Source organism: Lissotriton vulgaris, chromosome 7, assembly GCF_964263255.1.
Source record: "Lissotriton vulgaris chromosome 7, aLisVul1.2, whole genome shotgun sequence".
In the NCBI taxonomy this organism is placed as follows: Eukaryota; Metazoa; Chordata; class Amphibia; order Caudata; family Salamandridae; genus Lissotriton; species Lissotriton vulgaris.
This window is the reverse complement of record NC_141695.1, coordinates 1665965656-1665986147: the sequence shown is the minus strand read 5'-3', so window position 1 is coordinate 1665986147 and position 20492 is coordinate 1665965656. Positions and strand designations below refer to the sequence as shown.

At 42.4% G+C, this 20492-nt stretch overlaps 1 protein-coding gene across 3 annotated transcripts in view; it reads left to right on the top strand.

Moving 5' to 3' along the window:
* Positions 1 to 20492, top strand: part of ASXL1 (ASXL transcriptional regulator 1) — a 100678-nt gene that overhangs the window by 35613 nt on the left and 44573 nt on the right. Inside the window, exons 2-6 of one of the 3 annotated variants that reach the window (XM_086932670.1) lie at positions 4226 to 4317; positions 5945 to 6053; positions 18591 to 18714; positions 19036 to 19133; positions 20185 to 20278. In XM_086932670.1, the coding sequence (XP_086788796.1) occupies positions 4226 to 4317; positions 5945 to 6053; positions 18591 to 18714; positions 19036 to 19133; positions 20185 to 20278 (517 nt within the window). Of the gene's footprint in view, positions 1 to 4225; positions 4322 to 5923; positions 6054 to 18560; positions 18715 to 19035; positions 19134 to 20184; positions 20279 to 20492 lie in introns of those variants that run through there. The other 2 variants (XM_086932669.1, XM_086932668.1) reach the window with 2 other exon arrangements.

The following is a 20492-nucleotide window of genomic DNA, read 5'->3' as shown; positions in this document are numbered from 1 at the left end:
CGGAAATTCAGACCCCAACACTCGCTTCCTGCAAGAGTGTTCATGCAGTTGATAGGCATGATGGCCTCCTGCATCTTGATAGTCCTGCACCCGAGACTACATATGCGCCCGCTTCAGGAGTGCTTGGCACGTCAGTGGAATCAGGCTCAAGGACAATGGAAAGACCTAGTGTTGGTGAGCTGTCGGGCAAACAACTCTCTGCATTGGTGGAACCCACAAAACCCTTGCAAGGGCCGACCGTTCCAAGAGCCTGTACCACAAATAATACTGACGGACGCATCTCTCAAAGGATGGGGAGCTCATGTACTCCATTACACAGTGCAGGGACTATGGACGACACAGCAGAAGAAGATGCACACCAACCTTCTGGAATTGATGGCAATCTTCATGGCAATGAAAGCTTTCAAAGTACACCTGTGCAACAAGGTCGTGTTGATGTGGACGGACAACATGACTACCATGTACTACATACAGAAGCAGGGAGGAGCACTCTCCACAGTTGTCTCATCTGGCTCAGAGCATGTGGAAGTGGGCCATTCAGACAAACATCTTCCTCATGACGGAACACCTCCCGGGCAAGGACAACCAGATGGCGGATCTGCTCAGCAGACACAGCCACCAGATGCACGAGTGGGAGATGCATCCATCAGTACTCCAACCGTACTTCCAGCAGTGGGGTCATCCAGAGATAGACCTATTCGCCACAAGGGAAAACTCAAAATGCCAAAGCTTCGCCGCCAGGTTCCCACATCCGCAGTCCCAGGGCAATGCGATATGGATGAACTGGTCAGGCAGGTTTGCGTACGCTTTTCCCCAGCGCCTCTAATACCGCTGATGGATCAAGCCCTGATCTGTTGACTGGGTAGGGGTATTCTGCTTAATTCAGAAACTCTGTCCATTACCACCCCCTTTTCTGAATCGTTTTGTCCACCATAAGCGTGGAAGGGTATACTCAGATGTGAGTCCCTTGCTCATTGCACCATCAGGATTCAAGCAAGCCGGGCTGATGACGGCTTTAATGCCAGAAACCGGTCCCCGGAAGCTTGTTTCCTTCCCAGTAAAATAATTGGCTTGGTAGTTTGGTTTGCCCTGTTCCCATGATGCACTGGGACAGGGACAGACTAATTTGCATGTAGCCAGGTTCTGAGCTGGGATGGTGCAGTGAGCTAAAAAACGGTGATGGATCAAGCCCTGATCTGTTGACTGGGTAGGAGTATTCTGCTTAATTCAGAAACTCTGTCCATTACCACCCCCTTTTCTGAATCGAATACCGCTGGTGGCTCGCAAGCTGAAGCAACACTCAATGACACTCATCCTGGTTGCTCCAACGTGGGCACGCCAGCCATGGTACACCACGCTAGTAGAACTTTCCGTGGTACCGCATCAAAGACTGCGGCTAACACCCAGACTTTTAACGCAGAGCCATGGCTGAAATTCAGCACCCAGATCCGCAATAGCTCAACCTGGCGATCTGGCTCCTGAAGTCTTAGAATTTGGCTACCTCAACTTGCCACCAGAATGTATGAACATCATCAAGGAGGCAAGAAGACCCACAACCATAGCATGTTATGCGGCTAAATGGAAAAGGTTTGTCATATATTGTAACAATAATGACATTAACCCACTGGATGCATCTATTCAAAACATTATCTGTTATCTGTTGCACTTATACAGATGTAATCTGGCATACAGTTCCATTTGTTTACATTATATCCGCAATAGCAGCTTATCTTCAGAACAGGCAGCACCTCTCACTATTTCAGAGTGCCTGCCATTAAAGCTTTTCTGGAGGGACTCAAGAGTGATCCCTCCCAGACACCCACCTTCACCAGTCTGGAACCTGAATGTGGTCCTCACCAGACTGATGGGACCACCTTTTGAACCTCTACACTCTTGTGAGATTCAATTTCTGACCTGGAAAGTTGCTTTCCTGGTAGCCATTACCTCACTAAGAAGAGTTAGTGAACTCCAGGCACTAACCATTCAAGAGCCATTCATACAGGTCCACGCAAATAGTTATACTACGCACCAACCCTACATTCATGCCTAAGGTGATTTCGCAGTTCCACATGAACCAAACCATAGAACTGCCAGTTTTCTATCCTAATCCGGAAAATGTCGCAGGTTTGTTGCCTTTTCTCCACAGCACAAAGGCAACCCCATTTCCAAAGCAGGAATAGCCAGATGGATAGTTGAGTGTATACAGATTTGCTATGCAACGGCTAAACGCACACTAGGAGCATCCATGGCTTTCATGGGGAATATTCCTTTAGAAGAGCTATGTAAAGCAACCACATGGTCCACTACACATACATTTACGAAACACTACTGCGTAGATGTACATTCAAGACAGCAGGCAGCTGTAGAACAGGCTGTTCTCAAAACTTTTTCAGACTGCTGCAGCTGGCACGGGCAGCCGCCGCTAACAAGAGGGACTGCTATATAATCTATGCACAGATATGAATTCAGCAGCCCACATGCCTCAAACCGAATATGCTACTTACCAGTATGCATCTGTTCTTGGCATGTAGGGCTGCTGACATTCATATCGCCCACCCTCCTCCCCGGCGCCTGTAGCAGCTGTAGCATTCAGAATTACTATGTAGCATGGACATCACTCACTGTATTACACTCCATCTCTGCCACAATGGCGAAAAACAATCAGAGGATGCCCATGCGCACTGTAGTCCAGGGGAGGAGCCACCTATCTCGTGATACTTCGAAGACTCTTCCAGGACAACAATGTGCAATCATCCGGACGCAACACTAGGCGGCGATCTATGCACAGATATGAATGTCAGCAGCCCTACATGCCAAGAACAGATGCATACTGGTAAGTAGCATATTCGTCCTCTTCTCCGGGGTCACTGAAAACCGGTTCTGATGTTGGCTTGTCACCCACTGGGTTTGGTGCCTACTTGACTAGGGGGCAGAAGCTGGGGCTTTCCAGGTGTCGCCTTACACTTACCTGTGACCGGTCAGGCCCCTTTGAAGTTAAGTTCCTGGTCCCTCCTCAGCTGGTCTTTCTGCCAGGGGAGGAAAACACCTCTCACTACCAGGCCATTGTTTCTGCTCTGGGAGCTGTTTTCACATCTTGCACCCCTAGTTTGGGTAATGCACAGACCTGGCTGTTGCTGGAGATCCAATTCAAATTCGTCTCTACCGGCTTCAGGCAGTGTAAAGGGAAATTTCTAAAAGTTATATTTTCATGTATTTAATTAGAAATGATTTGATTATTTTTAAAGATAGAAATACGTCTTTAAATAGAGTCTAGCTGGTACAGATCAAAAGTTATAGGTTAAAGTTTATAATCTATAGTTTCACTTTTCCTGTGTGCCAGTTGCAGCCTAACCAGTGAAGTTTTTGTGGGCTTAGTCACTGGGGGAACATGCCACTTCTAATGTCACATATACCCACTCTTCAATATTATGCTCTTTATCTCGTGGGCTGCAAGGTACATTTAGGGTTATTTAATATTAAAAATTAGATGTTCCTACCTCGGAAAAGGGTGTTTTGGAGAGGTTTGTGCAGCAAAGTACAAGCTGCTGCTGTCAGGCTACTCAATGTAGACCTGAAGCCATGTTTTCATTGCCACAGTAATGGATGGCATAATGGGTGCTGCAGTCCACAACTGGCATTTAATTTTCCCTGCCACAGATGTATTTCTGTGCTATATTACTCTGCCTCATATGAAAGGTAAAGGTGCCAATCTGATTCTAAGCCAATTTCAACATGTTTTGGAAATCAAAGCACATACACCAGGAACTAGCAGTTGAGTCGGGAGGGGAGGGGAGGGGGGGGCGAAAAAAATGAAAAACTTGGAAAGAGGAATGATTGCAGTAGTTGTGTTTCGGTTATTGCTGTGGGGATGATAGTGCATCTGGTCAAATCCACTTGAAAGAGTACAAAACTATAAGATTCCTTCAAGCTACCAATTTACACTCCCAGAAGGTATTAACACAAAGTGTTGAAGATTGGGAGAGGACAGTGACTAACCCTGAAAGGATGGTTCTCGTGAAAGCTTAAAGGTTTGATTCCTTTAGCTACACAACAGTGGTGTGTCCAACACAACCCAGTTGAAAAAGAAACTCCTAGGGAGATCATGTGTGCATATTATTAGTGGGTAATGGTTAATATTTTTTTTGTGGTTGTTGAACTGTCGAGATGATGAGCGTGATTGCAGATGAGGGCAGCATATGACGTTTTGTGATGTTTGTGCCTTTAGGTTCTGGAGAATTATTCTGATGCACCGATGACCCCCAAACAGATCCTGAGTGTAATAGAAGTGGAAGGCTTGAAGGAGCTGAAGAAGATACGGTTAGTGTTTCAATTAATGCTGTGACTCTCCGGGCCTACAATAGTGTTTAGTTAAAAATCTAAAACGAGGGTGGAATTGCTATTGTTATTAGAGCGGTCTTGTCTATTGGCTTCCTAGATATTCTTTATAATTTTTGCTGGGTTAGACTCTTGTAACTTTTTCACACCATGCTTGCGGTACTGGTTACAGTTCATTCTGACAGGTTGTTTGTGAGGGCGCACTACTAAATGACTAACATCTGACTAAAGCAGTGTTAGGATTGCCTTCATGCTAGCTGTGATTAAAAGACTGCAAATTTGTTGTTTTCTCTACCCATTTGGAGTGTCCAGGTCATAAATTACTACCTTTATTTGTGGTTGATATGCATGAGAAAAGTTCCTACAAGCCATAAACTGCAAATGCTTTGTTTGAATGGACACACTGTTGCTTTTTTTCCTTTTTTACAAATGGTGTTGTAGCGGGATTGGCTATACCAACAGCCGTAGAGCACTTAGAGTTGAGACTTGTGCTCCACTGATTCTGGAATTGTTTGCGGCAGTGCCTAGAATCGGCACTCATCACTTGTACGTGTTTGTCTCATAGATGCTTTTTGAGTTTGGCTTGTTGATTACTAACTATATCTTTATTTTCCTTTTTTGTTTTTTTCTGCCTGGAAAATGAATAGCCGGAAGAGGTAAGGAATTTATTGAATGTTTATGAAGCATTGGGCCCTTTTTATACCATTTGGGTGTTGTGGTATTATTCTTTGAGAACCTTTTTATCCCTAGGTGCATTGACCCGGTTTGCAATACCAGCTCTCGTTTACTTGGGCTGCTCTACTTCAAAGGAGGGAGCCTTGTTTTAGGACTTCTGTGCACTGGATTGGTTATACTAGTTTGAAAAGGGCAGGCGATTCAGCGGGGTTTGATGGGTGTCCTTTTTATACTACTAAGTTCTCTCAATGTTTTTGCTCAGTTGTGACTGCATAGGGTGGGTTTTGTATTTTTTTTTTATATCCCATTGGTGGGCTACTTTAACGTGCCCCACATGGTATGGCTACTTAATGGTATGTATTTTATAACTGTCCTGATAGACTTTTAGTGGTTGCTTGTTTTAGGTTCTTGCTTGTTGACTGAGTGAACGCTGGAATAATTACTGCTCAATGGTAGGCAGGATTTTGTACCAAAGCAAGCAGCTCAATGGGGTGGTCTCAGAAATTTGCCCCCATTTAGGGGCATCTGGTATCTCCCTGACTTGGCTGGGGGGGATGATAATACCCGATATTGTGGTATTTACATTTAACCTTTGATCTGTTGTAGCGAATGTAGATTCCTGCTCTGAATGCTTGAAAATTCTTATGACATGTCCATGGGCTTATTGTGTGGTGATTTTACTTGACCACTACAAAGATGCAGGCCTGCCATGTTGCGTTTTAGTGAATGAGAGAGGTTCCTTCATTGGCCTTGCAAGTCCTGTGGCCCTTTGGTTCTCTAATTGGAATGAATGGAGAGGACTTTGTGGTCATTCTGGAATCAGTAAACGTTTCTCATTCAACACCAAACGCTCCTTGGGTTTGGGTTTTCAGTTCTGTTTCCTTACTGCAGTCCTGAATTTTTTTTCAGTCATTTGCTTGTTCCCTTTTTGTAGTGGTACCACTCCGCTTGCATGTCTGAATGCAATGTTGAATTCCAATTCTCAAGCTGGGGATTCCATCTTTTACAAGTTGCCAGGGCGCATCAGCATGTTCACTCTAAAGGTAAGTTTACAATGTGAGGAGGGAAAGGGACACACATTTTATGTTAGTCTCTTGTGGCAAAATTCTAGAATGTGTGACAAAGATAACTGCATTGTTTTTTAAATGCGATCCTTTTGGAGTATGTTGAGCGTGATCCAAGTGAGTTCCGAACTCTATTCAAAGTAGGAACCAAGACTTTGCATTATAACTTGACTGAAAGCAGGAACTGTTCGCATCTGCAGCCTGTGATTTCTATTTCTCTTCAGTGGTGATTTTGATTATTACTTACGTAACATACACATTAAAACTTTCCTGCTCTGCTGAGTTATGCACCATATTTAAATCCCCCACCCCCTTCACCAACTTTCCACTTGTTTGTGATAAGGACCCTTGGTGGCTGGAATTCTTCCCAGCTCTGTTTTCCATGTTCTGTTCCATAACTGCAATCAATGTGGAAGTATTGATCTGTCCTTAGTAAGCCCATCAATTGACCTGTTCCACTTGAGTTGGAGGCACTTTAGTATCTGGAGATCAATTGTTTAAAACATTGTTTTTACAGATAACTTTGTGTTTAGGCTTTTTTTATCGCAAAAAGAATGTCTTTTTTTGGTTTTAGCCATGCATGGTCCGCATTTGTTAATTGCTCACTTTCTAATTTCATAAACTTGTGGATCTTGGTTTCTGCAGTAGTAAAAGAAGTACTGAAAGAAGCTCAATATATGATAGTGCAGACTTCTCTGGTGCTGTGGAGCTTGCATTGTGCAATAGTGCTTTTAAGGTAATCTCTTCATTCCCCAAATTTGCATTCAAAGTGATGTTGAGGATATGTGATAGTTTCACCCAGTTTAATCACCTTACTTGCGTTTAGCTGCCTTGGTAGGATGAAATGTTTTGTTTGCCATGCCTGGATAACAACTCATGAAATACAGGACAGAATAGATGTTATTGGAAAGCATTTAACTTCCGGACTGATATAACTGATTTAATGCTGAGAGATAGGTGATTAGCACAATATACCTACCTTTTGAACATCAGAAATTCCTACAAACGTGGCTACCTATTGTCACTAAAGAATGGGATCTCCTTGTAGTATCCATTATAGAAGCAGCAAGGAGAAATTTGTTTGGAAATTACAGCTCTTGCTTCTTACTAGATTTGACTGCAAACATATATGTTTGGATTGGAATAATTTGCTATCCTTTTATAACCCTTATTTTTGTGTTTTTGTTTTTGCGTTGTCGAGTAAGAAATGCTTGGAACTAGTCTTTTATACATCAGCTGGTGTGATGCTGGAACTACAGTATTTGAATGTGATTAATCGGTGTTAGTGCTTCTAGAGGTTTATAAAGCAATGTCTTTTTAGATGTGGCTGCATAGCGCTGCAGTCTAAATCGAACGTTACCAAATCTTTGTCTAGCTTTGCTCATAAGCGAGTTACTTATGGTTGCTGGATAGTGATTTATGCTGCCTTCTAGGAGGCACCTTCCTTAAAGGGGCTAGTTTACATCTAAAAAGTAAGCTTGATCATCACTGTATATAAATACGTTTTTTCACCATTATACTTCCTACAGAGATAGCTTTTTCAATTAGATGAAAAAAGAATGGTAACCGGAGTGGTGTTTATGTGCTAAACGTAATTTGTGTGTGCAATGGAAGCAGCATGCTGTAGCACAATAAAGCCAGACCTTTATGCAGTAACAATGCTTGTTTCAGAGGTTTCCTGGCTCAGGACTTTTTAAAACCAGTTTGGCTCAACCTACATTTCATGGGAAACTGGCTGAACAGAGAAAATAACTCTGCATGTATTCATTGGCCAGGAATGCTTTTAATGGTGCCACATTCATAGCCATTTTTGTTGATGCGGTTTGTGTTATGGGAACTGTGTTTTATAAGCATTGTACAGTGTCTACAAGTTAATATTGATACTGCAAAGTACTCAAGATTAAAAGCGTATCGAAGGGGATAAATGGATAATGGGCCCATGTGGATATCGAAGACCTTTTCACAAGCCCTTCGCACCAACACCTCACAGGCCCCACGGCCCACACCATAACAATCTTGCACAAAGTAACCAAGAAACTTGGCTGCACGATAAAATAACACCAGCAACACCACTCTGGGAGTCAGAACATCTTGGTAGACTGAGCACCTGCCTGGGATTCGATAGATGGGACGCAATTGACATCTTGTCAGTGGGTGATCTGTGGAAAAGGGATGGGTTGCTCTCATTCACTGAGCTCCAGGCAAAGTTTCAACTGGCAAACTTTGAAACTTTTTGGTATTTACAAATTGGTCATTTATTTATTTATTTATTTATTTAAGGTATTTATAGAGCGCGTAATCACCCGTGAGTATCTCAGCGCTATACCTAGTAGTCATGCCCTTCAATCCGTTATCCTCAGCGTGGAGGCTCTCCCTGAGGTGTCCCCACTAGAAGACAGGCGGCTGATGGAGCCGATGACCCAGAAAGCAATATCCTTGACTTATCGGAAACTGGTAAACAACCGACCAGATCCCCTCATTCGCCTTAGAGAGCAGAAGGAGGAAGACTTAGGGGACTTGGAGGATTTTGACTGCCAGGATGCGATGTCCTCCCCACGTGAAGTGGCTAGTCTCATGAGACTCAGATTGATTCAACTCAAAGTACTACATAGATCGTATCTCTCAGTAGGGGACCTTGGTCAAAATGGGCAAGAGAATAGATGCAGAATGTCCCCTGCACTGTACCCAAGAGGGATCGTTCTTTAACAAACTCTGGAAATGCCTTGCAACCAAACCCTATATGGAGGGAATCCTGTCCAAGTTGAAAGATGTGGGTGGGAAGAGGATTCTTACCTCCCCACAGCTCTGTTTACTCCATATATGGGATTCTACTGACTTAACCCACACTGAAAAATCCTGGGTCTCCTTGTGTTTTTCCTTAGCCAAATGGAACCTCGCCCCAAAACGGGGAGCTGGGGAGATAACATTGTTGGGGAAATGGTAGACCGACATGGTTAGTTCCATGATCGCAGCAAAAGATGTATTTAAAAACAGAGGATGCTCGAGCAAATGGAATACGTATAGGGGTGGAATCTCTTTCCCTCCCACAGTTGAACTGCGCAGGGGGGGGATGGGGCGGTCCAGCCGCAGTTGGGAGGTGGAACGCACAAGCCACATATTTGTAACCCAGGACCTAATGATACAGACAGTATTGTACACTACCTCTTGAATTTGAGATACTGTGTTTACTGTTGTATGGACGAGCTTTTTCTTTCCAATAAAGAATTTTTTTTTTTGTAAGTATCGAAGGGCCATAAACAGATACAACAAAACAGTTGGTCCCAACAGGAATTTTTGAAATTGGGTATAACTTTGTGCTCGATATCACAAATTTGAAAAAACACTGACATGAATATCAAGTTTGTTTATATAAAGATACATCACTTTCTTAGACACATTAATTCATGTGACACAAAAGCTCCTCAGTGAGTGGAAAGCAGGTGTAGATAGGGGCGCTCCTGGATGGATCAGAGAAGAATAAGAATTAAGAGTGTAATCGTATATAGTGTAAACCATGGTTTCAGATTAAGACCGGTTGACAATATTATTTCTAATGGGCCATAAGTCATTAGATACACTTTATGAATGCCGTCTTTATCTAAATGTGGAGAGGTTTTCAGTCACTTTCAGAAGGGTTGAAATGGCGCCATTTAGACCTCAAGAACAGCGAGGGCTATTTGAACCTTGTAGTGGGGTCTTCAGGACAGAAGGGGAGGAATCTGAAAAAGGTCAGGACACCAATCAATACCTAGAACCCTTGTGGAAGACCGTGATAACAGGTACAGAAAAGTGTGGCGCAGCGGCTCACCTTAGGCCCACTGTCGAGTTGCATGTGGGGCAATTGTAGGAATGGGCTAGGTAGCTCCAATGGGGAAGAAGGACCTCATCTGGTCCAGATCATAGGTGTGCTAGAAATGAATTACACATCTGGGATTAGGAAAAAGACTAAAGACAGCTGAGTCACTTCTGAAAAACAATAGAAACAGGAGAATAGTGTGTGTAACTTACCCACACGATATCTATGGTACTTGGATTGGGAAAATGATGGACTTGGTACTTCAATTCCGAGATTCCCATCTAATCGGCTTAAGTTATTCTGAAAAATAAATAAAAAGCATCCCAGCTGAGCAGAGCAACCCCAGTAGATGAAGGGTAGGAAAGACTGGCCAAAGATCATGCACAATTTACCTGGTTTATGTGGTTGTAACTGGAGCGTCTTATCTGTGCAAGCTGGCCGGTAGCCGTGTCTGAAATAGACACGAGTAAAGCGTGCACGCGGTCACACCAGGAGGGCAGACGCTAACTACTGTCTCCACGTCAGCGCATGTGAGCGTGTTGAACTGACCTTGAGAAAGGAAAAGAAACCGGGCGTTCGAAAAACACAGCTTTTGGTGCAAATTGTATTTGGAATGGTGGACATGGAAAAATCTGGGTGCCCGACAATGCGGAACACCTGTCATTGGATATGCACAAACCATAATCCGAGAATCTTTCAAAACAGTGGGCAGCAGATACGAAACCTATCATGTAGTGAAAACATTTGTAAAACAATAGTACATACATAAGTCATATTCAAACAGCAGGACACAAGAACATCAACATAAATGTTAGAACACAAAAGTTAATGGCGATGGCAATAGGTGTCCAACTCATGACACTCTGTAAAGATGACAAGTAGATCAAGTAAGTTGGAACTTCTTTATTGAGATAATTATTACTGACACCAAGGCACGTCTCTCTGCTGTGAGCCTCTCGCAGCAACTGTCAACATAACTGCCAGTGACCAGGTGGAACATCCTGACGTCACAATGCCTTGGCAGGACGCGCGTGCAGTAGACGGGGCGCCCGTGCAATACATTGCTAGGCACGCTAGCTTAAGTAAACTTAACACATCTCCCTTTCATAAACAACAAGAAGGACACTGGTCACACGACTGAGGTTAATGGGAAGGAGAGGAGACCAACGGCTACTCACGAATGAAATCGTGTAACTTAGCTGGAGGTTTGACCACTCTCCCATATCTGCTCACAGTGGGCTAGTCCTCAAAACTGATGTCCTGAGACATAACATCTTCATAAACAGAATCATCTGCATCAGAATTTACATCGCAGTTGGTCTAGTACCTGTACTCTGCCGATGTCTCCTTGCTCTGCCTACTACTACTGTCTTCCACCCGTGAACTATCAGAAGTGTTCTCACTCCCTGAAGATACTTCGTTTGTACCTAGATACAATGTTTGTACCATCTGGACGAGACCCTCCAATATTCTCACCATCCAGAATCTAATCGTAGTCTTGAGAATAGGAAACCTCTAGATTATTTGGAGTGCATTGAGAACAAGCCATTCTCTCCCCATCTTTACACATTTACAGAGCAGAAAAATGCCAAGTTTTGCCATCGCTCAAAAGGGCAGAGTTGCAAAACACCTTCTTGACCTCCATGGGTTGTGAGTAGTGATTTTTTGCCTTGCTCGAACCTCTGGAATTCTTCACCCTACTCTGTCACCTTCTTTGATGACAACCTTTTTACATGCATGCTTTGTGTCATAATATTTCTTACCAACACTTTGTGACTTCCGTAAATTCCCTTGAATCTCCTCTGGAGACCAACACTCTTTTGGGGGTAGCCCAACCCACGTTATCCTTGGTTATGGGGGTCCTCCCTCTCAAAAGCGCAAAGGGACTGGTACCAGTAGATTCACAAGGTGTTACTCTGAATGACCAAAGGTTGTTAAGTTGTTTTCTCCATGACATGTCTTTTTGATTCGCTAATTGAATAATTCCTTTATTCACACGATTGAACCTTTCGACAGCACCATTACCTGCTGGATGTAAAATGTAAATAAATGGATGATAAACGGAAGTGGTTTTGTGTTTTACCCCATGTTTCTTCAGAAAATCTTGAAAAATTTTGGACGTAAATTGTGGACCATTGTCAGACACAATGCAATTAGGAAGGCCCTCTCTAAATAATAATTTGCGCAAAAACCCCACAACACTTTTTGCTTCTGAATCTTGTACCACTTCTACCTCCGGCCATTTAGAAAAATGGTCTACCAGTACAATAAGATATAACCGCTCCCCCCTGCTCTCGAATGGGTCCGCAAATGTCAATACACAATCTAACCCAAGACATGGATGGACAAGAAAGGGGTTGAAGAGGTGGTCTCAGTGTGTGTTTGGATTTGTCTGAATTCTCACAGGCTGTACAATTCCTGACACTTCTTTCAATTTCTAGGTTATAACCGGGCCACCAGTATGAATTCCTGACCCTACTCTTGGTTTTTCCAATGCCAAGGTGCCCCTCGTGGCAAATCTTGGAGTTTAGTACGTAAACCCTTGGGAGGAACGACCTTGCCATTTCTCAAAATCAAATCACCTTCAACCGACAACTCTTCCTTAAGCTCCCAAGAAGATCGTATTTGTTCAGGAATTTTTCTCTTTTCAGGCCAACCCGCTCTTGTATACTTTTTTTACCTCAAGAAGTAAATCATCCTCCTCCATTGCTGCTGACCACTCAGCACCAGAAATACATGGTGTCTCTTCTACAATATTGGCTATGCAGAAAGTGTCGATGTCTGAAACTTGGTCATCATTGTTGGGTAAAAGTAAACGGCTCAAACAGTCTGCAATCTTGTTTTTTACACCAGGAAGATACTCAACCTCATAGTTCTACTCTAGCAACTTCATGGATATGCGTGGCAACCGAGGGGAAGCAACTTGAAGACCCTTGTAGAGAGTACCTTTACTAGGGGTTTATGATCACTTTTAAGGGTGATTTTATAACCCCAAATGTATTGTCTAAAATGATTCGATCCCCATGCACATGCTAATGCCTCTCTCTCACCGAATACCTTTCTTCTGTGGGTGTGATTGAACGTGAGGCAAATGCTACAGTCTCCTCCTTTCCTTCTCCATTTACCTGTGAAAGCTCAGCACCTAACCCCTTATTGCTTGCATCAGTGGTTACAATGCTGTTGAGAGAAGGGTTGAACCCTTGGAGGGATGGAGCATCGCATATTTACTCTTTTATCCTGTTAACTGATTCTTCACAAATTGCATTCCACTCAAATTTGCTTTTCTGTTGGATAAGTTCTCTTAAATGCAAGGTTTTAGAAGAGAAATTTTTCACAAACTTGGTATAAAATTCCAAAAGGCCTAGGAATGCTGTGACCTCTTCCTTGTTCTTGGGTGAGGGGGCTTCCCTGATAGCTTATAACAGTTCTTTTTTTGGTCTTATGCCATTTCCATCGATTTCGTGTCCCAAATAAGTGACTTTATTGGCAGCAAATTGGCACTTACGCAAATCAGCTGTAAGCCCATGATGTTCAAGCACTCCTAGGACTCTGTTTAGTTTATCATCATGTTCACCCCTGGTGGCGCCTGTTACCATGATGTCATCCTGAAAAATTAGGAGATTCTTTTCCCCCTTAAATAGTTCGCTCATTAACCTCTGAAACATGGCCGCAGCAGAAGCCAGTCCAAACGGTACCCTCTTAAACCTAAAGCATCCCAAAGGCGTTACAAATGTGGTAAGGCTCCTGCTTTTAGGATGTAAAGCCACTTGGTGGTAGGCTGAGCTTAGATCGATGGTAGAGAACCATTTAGCCCCATTAGTATAAGACAGCATTTCACTAATCTTTGGCAAAGGGAATTGATCAACCAGAATGTTCTTATTGAGGTCGCGTAGATCAATAGATATACGGAGCTTGCCGTTGGGCTCCTTTGCGATAACCAAGGGCGAAACCCACTCTGCTGATTCTACTGGCTCAATAATGCCCTCTCTTTGTAATCTCTTTAATTAATTTTCCACTTCGTCAATGATGGAAAACGGTATGTTCCTAGATTTGTGTATACATGGAACAGCTTCTTGTTTCAGTTTGATTCCATGGACAAAACCTTCAAGTTTCCCAATGTGCTCAGGAAACACTTTGGGATATCTTTTCTTAAAGAAGTTATTGCATTCTTCTTCCGTTTGTAAGATCAGACAGGATCCGGGCTGTTAGGATCCAGAATTATTCCCAATTCCCCTTGGTCGATCCACCCTAACACGGACGAACCCACCTTAGAGACATACAGTTTGCCTACCGTTTGGCGAGACTTAAATTGGAACTGTAGTTCTCTGAAACCCAACATTTCGATAGGATCATAATTAAATGATTTCGGAAAAATATCTGGGTTCTGTAACTTCTTGCCAATGACGGGAACACATTTCTCCAACCATACCCCTTTGTTAACTATAGTATAAGGTGATCCTGAATCAGCAACTATAGAAATATCTACCCCACCAATGTTCATGTCACATATAGGTTTCTTCTTTTTGCTACCTCCATCTACATTCAACACAAATAAATGCATATCCTCTTCATCTGAAGATGTAAATTCTTCTTGTTCATCAAGAACCACTGCTTTTACATTTCTTCCCCCTTTCTGTTTCTTAGGACACATGGCACTGAAATGTCCAACAATACCACAATTAGAACATTTTTGTCTTAAAGCAGGACACGATTTATCATTTGCCAAATGGTATTTGCTACCACATCTAAAACATTTTCTATCATCAGAAAGTTTTGCTTTATAAGTGGTATCCTTTCTCTGTTCATAACTAGAACTGGGTTTACTATTTGTTTTCTTTGAACTAATGACTTTTGCCACCATTGATTTGTCCTCTGTAGAGGATTTCTCTTCCTGCAACACAGCCTTAGCACATCTTCCAGTTAATTCTGTACACTTAACTATTTCCACCACTTCCTCTAATGGTAATTCACCTTTTGCCCACAATTTCTCCTGAACATGCTTACTTGAGGATCTCATAACGACTTGGTCGCGGACCAACTCATCATGTAATGCCCCAAATCTGCAAGTAAGCGCTAAATTTTTCAACGCAGCGACGTAATCTTCTACAGATTCCTCAGGGGCTTGTCTGCATTGAAAAAACTTGAGTCTGTTAACTGAAATAGAAATAGTGGGTTTGAAATACATAGTCAAATCTTCTAATGCGACCGTGTACACATCACCTGTCCTAGGTTTCTTGTTAATACGGTTGTAAATTTTCATAGCTTTTGCACCTAAACAATGAAGAAGAATTTTCTTTTTCTTCTCGGGGGTCAATTCCTCATCACCTTCAAAAGTGGACATGGAATTCTCAAAGTATTTTTGCCACTCTTCCCATTTAAGTGCATCATCTCCTGTCGAAGGTATGAAAGGCAAAGGAGGAGATAAATTCCACACATTTCCTGAAGCCATGACTAACTAAACAGTACTACCAAAACAGAACTGATATATTAAAAGTATGAACTTATATGTTCTTGTAATTTTCTTTCAAACAAGATGTACAAATGTTTCTATAGATGTTTGAATGAATGTTATTTCCAATTAGGTATTTGTGTCCCCTGTAAATAGTTTCTCTAGGATGCTGTCACCCAGATTTTTGTGTGTATAATCGTTTAATCATAGAAAATACACTTTTTATAGAAGCACTACATAGTTCCTTAGTTTGAAAACTTTCGAATGGTGTGCGTGCCACCGCTGTATGTGACACGCTTAGTTTTCTCAAGATAAAGTGTGCGTGTCACTGTAGAAAACGCACCTATAGGAATAAATTTGCCAAATTTCCCAACTGTGTAAAGTGATGTTCGTGTCACCGTATGTGGAAACGCGCTCCGTTTTATCCTTCAATAACTTGGACAAAACCCTCTGATTGCGAAGACTGGTGTGCGTATCACCGTGCCTGCAGACAAGCTCAATCGGAGATTCCGATTTTTCCAAAATGGCCGTCCGACGTCGGAAAACGTGTGCGTTCCACTGACGACGTACGTGATTCTGACTGGAAATCCGCTGGTCAGAGATGCGGCGTGTAATCCTGTCAGGAAAGCGGCACACACATTGATGCGGTAACAAAGTTCCAGAAAGAGAAAACAGGTCACACTTCCACAGATGACCCTAATAGCCACTCAAATCGAAGAACTTCCCTCACATCGAGTGCGCACTCCACCAAACCAGAGATTTCTTTCTGACTGGCTTGTGGATGTAAAAACCACTACTGGCATTTACCACATCACACAAAGTCTCACTCAGCGCTACCCTCACAGCGGTAAAAGCACCGTATTCTGGAAGTAGCTCCGGTCTTCTCCCAAAAACTCAGTCCAGTTGCACCAGTAGGAGTTAACTACGGAACCCTGACGACGCGCAGGGCATCAACAAACAGCTGGACACATCGAGGACACCCCCGAAGCAAACGGTGGTCGGAACGATGTCCAGATTGCTGCCTCCAAGAATGTTCAGCTTTGAAAAGGGAACCTGAACTGCCGATCTGCAGGGCCTTACCCCAATGACAATAGGAGGCACTGTCGGGGTGAGTCAATCAGCCATGGATTCATGAAGACTCCGCTATACTCCGATTTTGGCTCGCGGAATTTTAGATGAGATGGCGACCTCAGCTGGCAGAAATCGTACCCAGAGCACAAAACAGGAGGCTTCTGGTGGGTTCTTCGTGGTGTCAGCAGTCCCTTTTCGTCGCCAACTTGAAAAGATGACAAGTAGATCAAGTAAGTTGGAACTTCTTTATTGAGATAATTATTACTGACACCAAGGCACGTCTCTCTGCTGTGAGCCTCTCGCAGCAACTGTCAACATAACTGTCATTCTGCCAGTGACCAGGTGAAACATCCTGACGTCACGATGCTTTGGCTGGACGCGCGTGCAGTAGACAGGGCGCGCGTGCAATACATTGCTAGGCACTCTAGCTTAAGTAAACATAACACACTCCATCATAAAAAATTACAGAGAATCAATGTTGCGGCATATCGAAAGGTCTTAATAAATGACAACGAGGAGTATGCCATATTAGGGGCATACGCAGCATCCTCATATTGAGTCTGATATCGAACGTAAAGAGACATAATTGGGAAACAGTGGAATAAGTCCCAGAAAGACAGAATTCATCCAGTATTGAGGAGTGACAGGTGCCTAGTAATTTTCTCATTCAAACCCCGGTTAACACTATCCAAGAGGTGTATCCATTTACATTCACACAAGTTTAGGTTATCCACCAGATTCACCAGTGTCTAAAAGTGATTTATCAATAACTTTTATATAAACAAACTTGATATTCATGAGTTTTTTTTTTTTTTTTACATTGGGCACTAAGTTATACCTAATTTGAAAAATTCCTGTTGGGACCAACTGTTATGTTGTACCATTTACTACCCAGGTCCTACGGCGTACTGGGTTGCCCCATTGTTTGTAATACTATGAAACAAAGATAAACATCTATAAAATGGCACTCCCTTAAAATGGTATCAGTTGCCTCTTCTGCGTTAACCCCCAAAACGTTTGGCGGAGGCCTGCATTTGCATCTGAACTGAAATCGTCAAATAAAATAATTGGAACAGAGGGCGAATGGGATTTTACAGTCAAGTTTTCAGTCCGGAATCACCAAAAAATTGACCTTCACTTTGTAAAAAAAACTACTTGTGTTCGAACGTAAAACTTTAACTTGCTTGTGCTGCTGCAAACTTGATTTGTACCCATGCACAACATACTTGTCGGCTGGCATACCGGCCCAGCATTTTCCCTTTCCAGTGCTCATATACGCATTGAGGAGGGAGAGAATATTTGGTACATAGGATGCTGTGCTCTGAATTGAAAGGTGTTCACAAAGAACTCAGCCAGTTCTTTTGCTTGAGCCTTGATTGTTACATTTTATTGCCATTTGTATAGTAATCATTCTGCTGTTAGTATGGCATAGCATCCATTTGTATTACACTCTTGTATGGGAGACTGCAAATGATGCAATTATGTGCTAAATGGAAAACTTGGCGTGAAGGAAGTGCAGTGTTGGTAAAGCTGCAGGTGGTCTGCGTTGTACCACAGCAAATATAGTTGTGGTCTGGTGTGATTTGTATGGGTTTTGCTGTCACGGCGTCAGTGTTGTGCGCCTTAACTGTGAGCATTTCAGGAGTTATGCTGAAGGAAAAGTTTCAATTAGCGGTTTATTTTAATGTTTCGATTTTAGGATTTGTCGATGGCGTTTCCAAAGGGTGTTGTGACAGATGGGATGATGAAAGTTAGTAGTGAAAGGTGACAATTCACTAAGGTTTATGGGGTTGAGATCAATGCTTTTGTGTTTTTCACCGACATGGAGTTGATTGGGATAAATGCTGTTTTTTCTGCATAATAGCTTGTGCATTTTATGGTACGGAGTTCATATTTGAGTTTACCGGACAATCAAGTGGCCTGATAAAGAGGGAATTTTAATGGAAAATGTGACCAGGGGTGACTAAGATGACCTAGATTGAGTGATAATTATATGGTCGAATACAATGGTTGCAGTGGAAGGAACCTGTCCAGTTTGTTGTGGATAATTTAAATTTGAGGACAAAATGGGGGTATATGTTTTAGGACCTATTGTTTGCATATAGTGATTGGTGATATTTCTGATGTCTGCTGGGCTGCTCTCCATTGTGATGCTGCATTGTAAAGTCAGTCCTGTGGGGTTTTGCCGGTTTCACCACAGAGGGATGCGCTGCAGTGGTCTCGAAGCCTTTCTTTGCCAGTGAGAGAGGAACAGGATGATACCCCAGATGGAGAAAGTTCTGGATCCAACGAAGCCAGCACTTTGAGCGGAGCTGATAATGATGGTGAGTATCTACAATGAAATTCTCCTAGCCACCTAGACAAGGAGTCAGAAATTGCTGTCTGTTAGTGCTAACTTATATGAATTAACCGACTGAATGAGCATTAAGTATGTACTACATTAATGCTTGGTGTGTGTGCAAATGGATGGTTCGGGGAAGTTTATTGTGCAGTGGTATAATTCATTATTTAGTGTTCCTAACCTGGCACATTTTAACAAGTGCCAGATGTCTGACCTAAAGTCTCTGGATTTCCTACAGGAATTTCACTGTGCACGAAGTAAAATAAGGCAGTAAGAACCTTACATCTCAACTTTCATTTTAAAGGGTCTCCTGAGGAAACTTCTTCAAATGCATCGTGTTCTAATGAGTCTCAGAGCAAACTGCTGGCTGTCACCAGGGAGACCTGCAGGATTGCCTTACAGGTAAAACCTGCTGGAGGGACCAGTTATTGGGGCAGGAAACAATTTCACATGATACATACTGTACATATGTAGAAGAACTATATAGGGGAAAACCCATAAGGATTTTTAAGAGGTTGCCATGGTCCTTTAATAGCTACCTGAGAAGGAGCAATTATTGCATGCTTCTGCAACCTCTAAGGTTGGTTATTAGTAGGAAATCTGCTAATAGCTTAAAACACTAAAGTGGTGCCTGGAAGTATGTTGAGGTTGTCTGGTTGTGCTGCTAAGGGTATTCTTTTGGTGCACATGCTTCATATGAATCATTTATGGTCAAATGTCAGTAGTTTTTTTTGTCTACATTCCAGCCGCCGCAGATGTGTTCTTTTTTTTTTTTTTCATCTGCTATGTTATTGGTTTTGTCAAAAAAGGTTTTGGCAGTGTTAATGTTTTTCCAAGGGTGTGTAGAAAATAGATTTACAGAGACCTGGACTCAAAAATTGACCCAAGTGCTCTGATGCACGGGGTTTTTGTACTTATGCATTTGACATGCTATTTATATTTTAGACTCTGGCTGGTAAATGCCTTGTTTAATAAAGGTATTTTTTTGTCGCAATACGTGATAGTTTTGGTGAACTAAGTTTAGGTTTAAAATGCCATTGAGGATTAGAAGCTCCACATATTATCTGCTCCCTGTGTGTGATTTCTATTTAATACCCCTTTATAAGGGAGGAACATGTACCTCCCTTGTAATTGTACAGGAGCAGTGTTTGCTTAAATGCATTTCATATAATTTTGTTATAAAATGGAGAGAAAATACTCCCGGACTATCAATAACTAATTCCCATAATGCCATAATGTTGCTCTTGGGAAAGGTTCTATACAACTGTGTTAACTACTTTAAGCAGCTTTTCTAATTGACTGCAGTGTTTTATTCCCGAGACACATCCTGCGCTGTTTCTCATATTTATTATACTTAACATATCACTGTATGTAGAATTTCGTTTTCCAGTGTCCCATTTTAGCTTTGATTTACCGGTAACACTTAGGATATTTGTTTTCTCTTTAATTTTAGGAGATAAATCAGAAGAAAAGGGCAGGTTTGCTACTTCCTCGCGTTGTATTGACACCTTTGAAAGTGAATGGTGCTTGCTTGGAGTCCTCGTCTGGTGAGTATGTTATCTTGAATTACCTACCATCTCAAAATAATGCCTTAAAGTGAACTGGAATTCTGGGAATAGATTTTCTTTCACTGACTGAGCTCTGATGAATCTGCATTCTGAGCTATTCATCGGTGTTCTCAGCTAGAAGAGATTCCATGTTGGCGCTTTAGATGGTGGGTCTTCCATTGCGGCCAGGTATTATGGGGTTCTTAGACCAGGC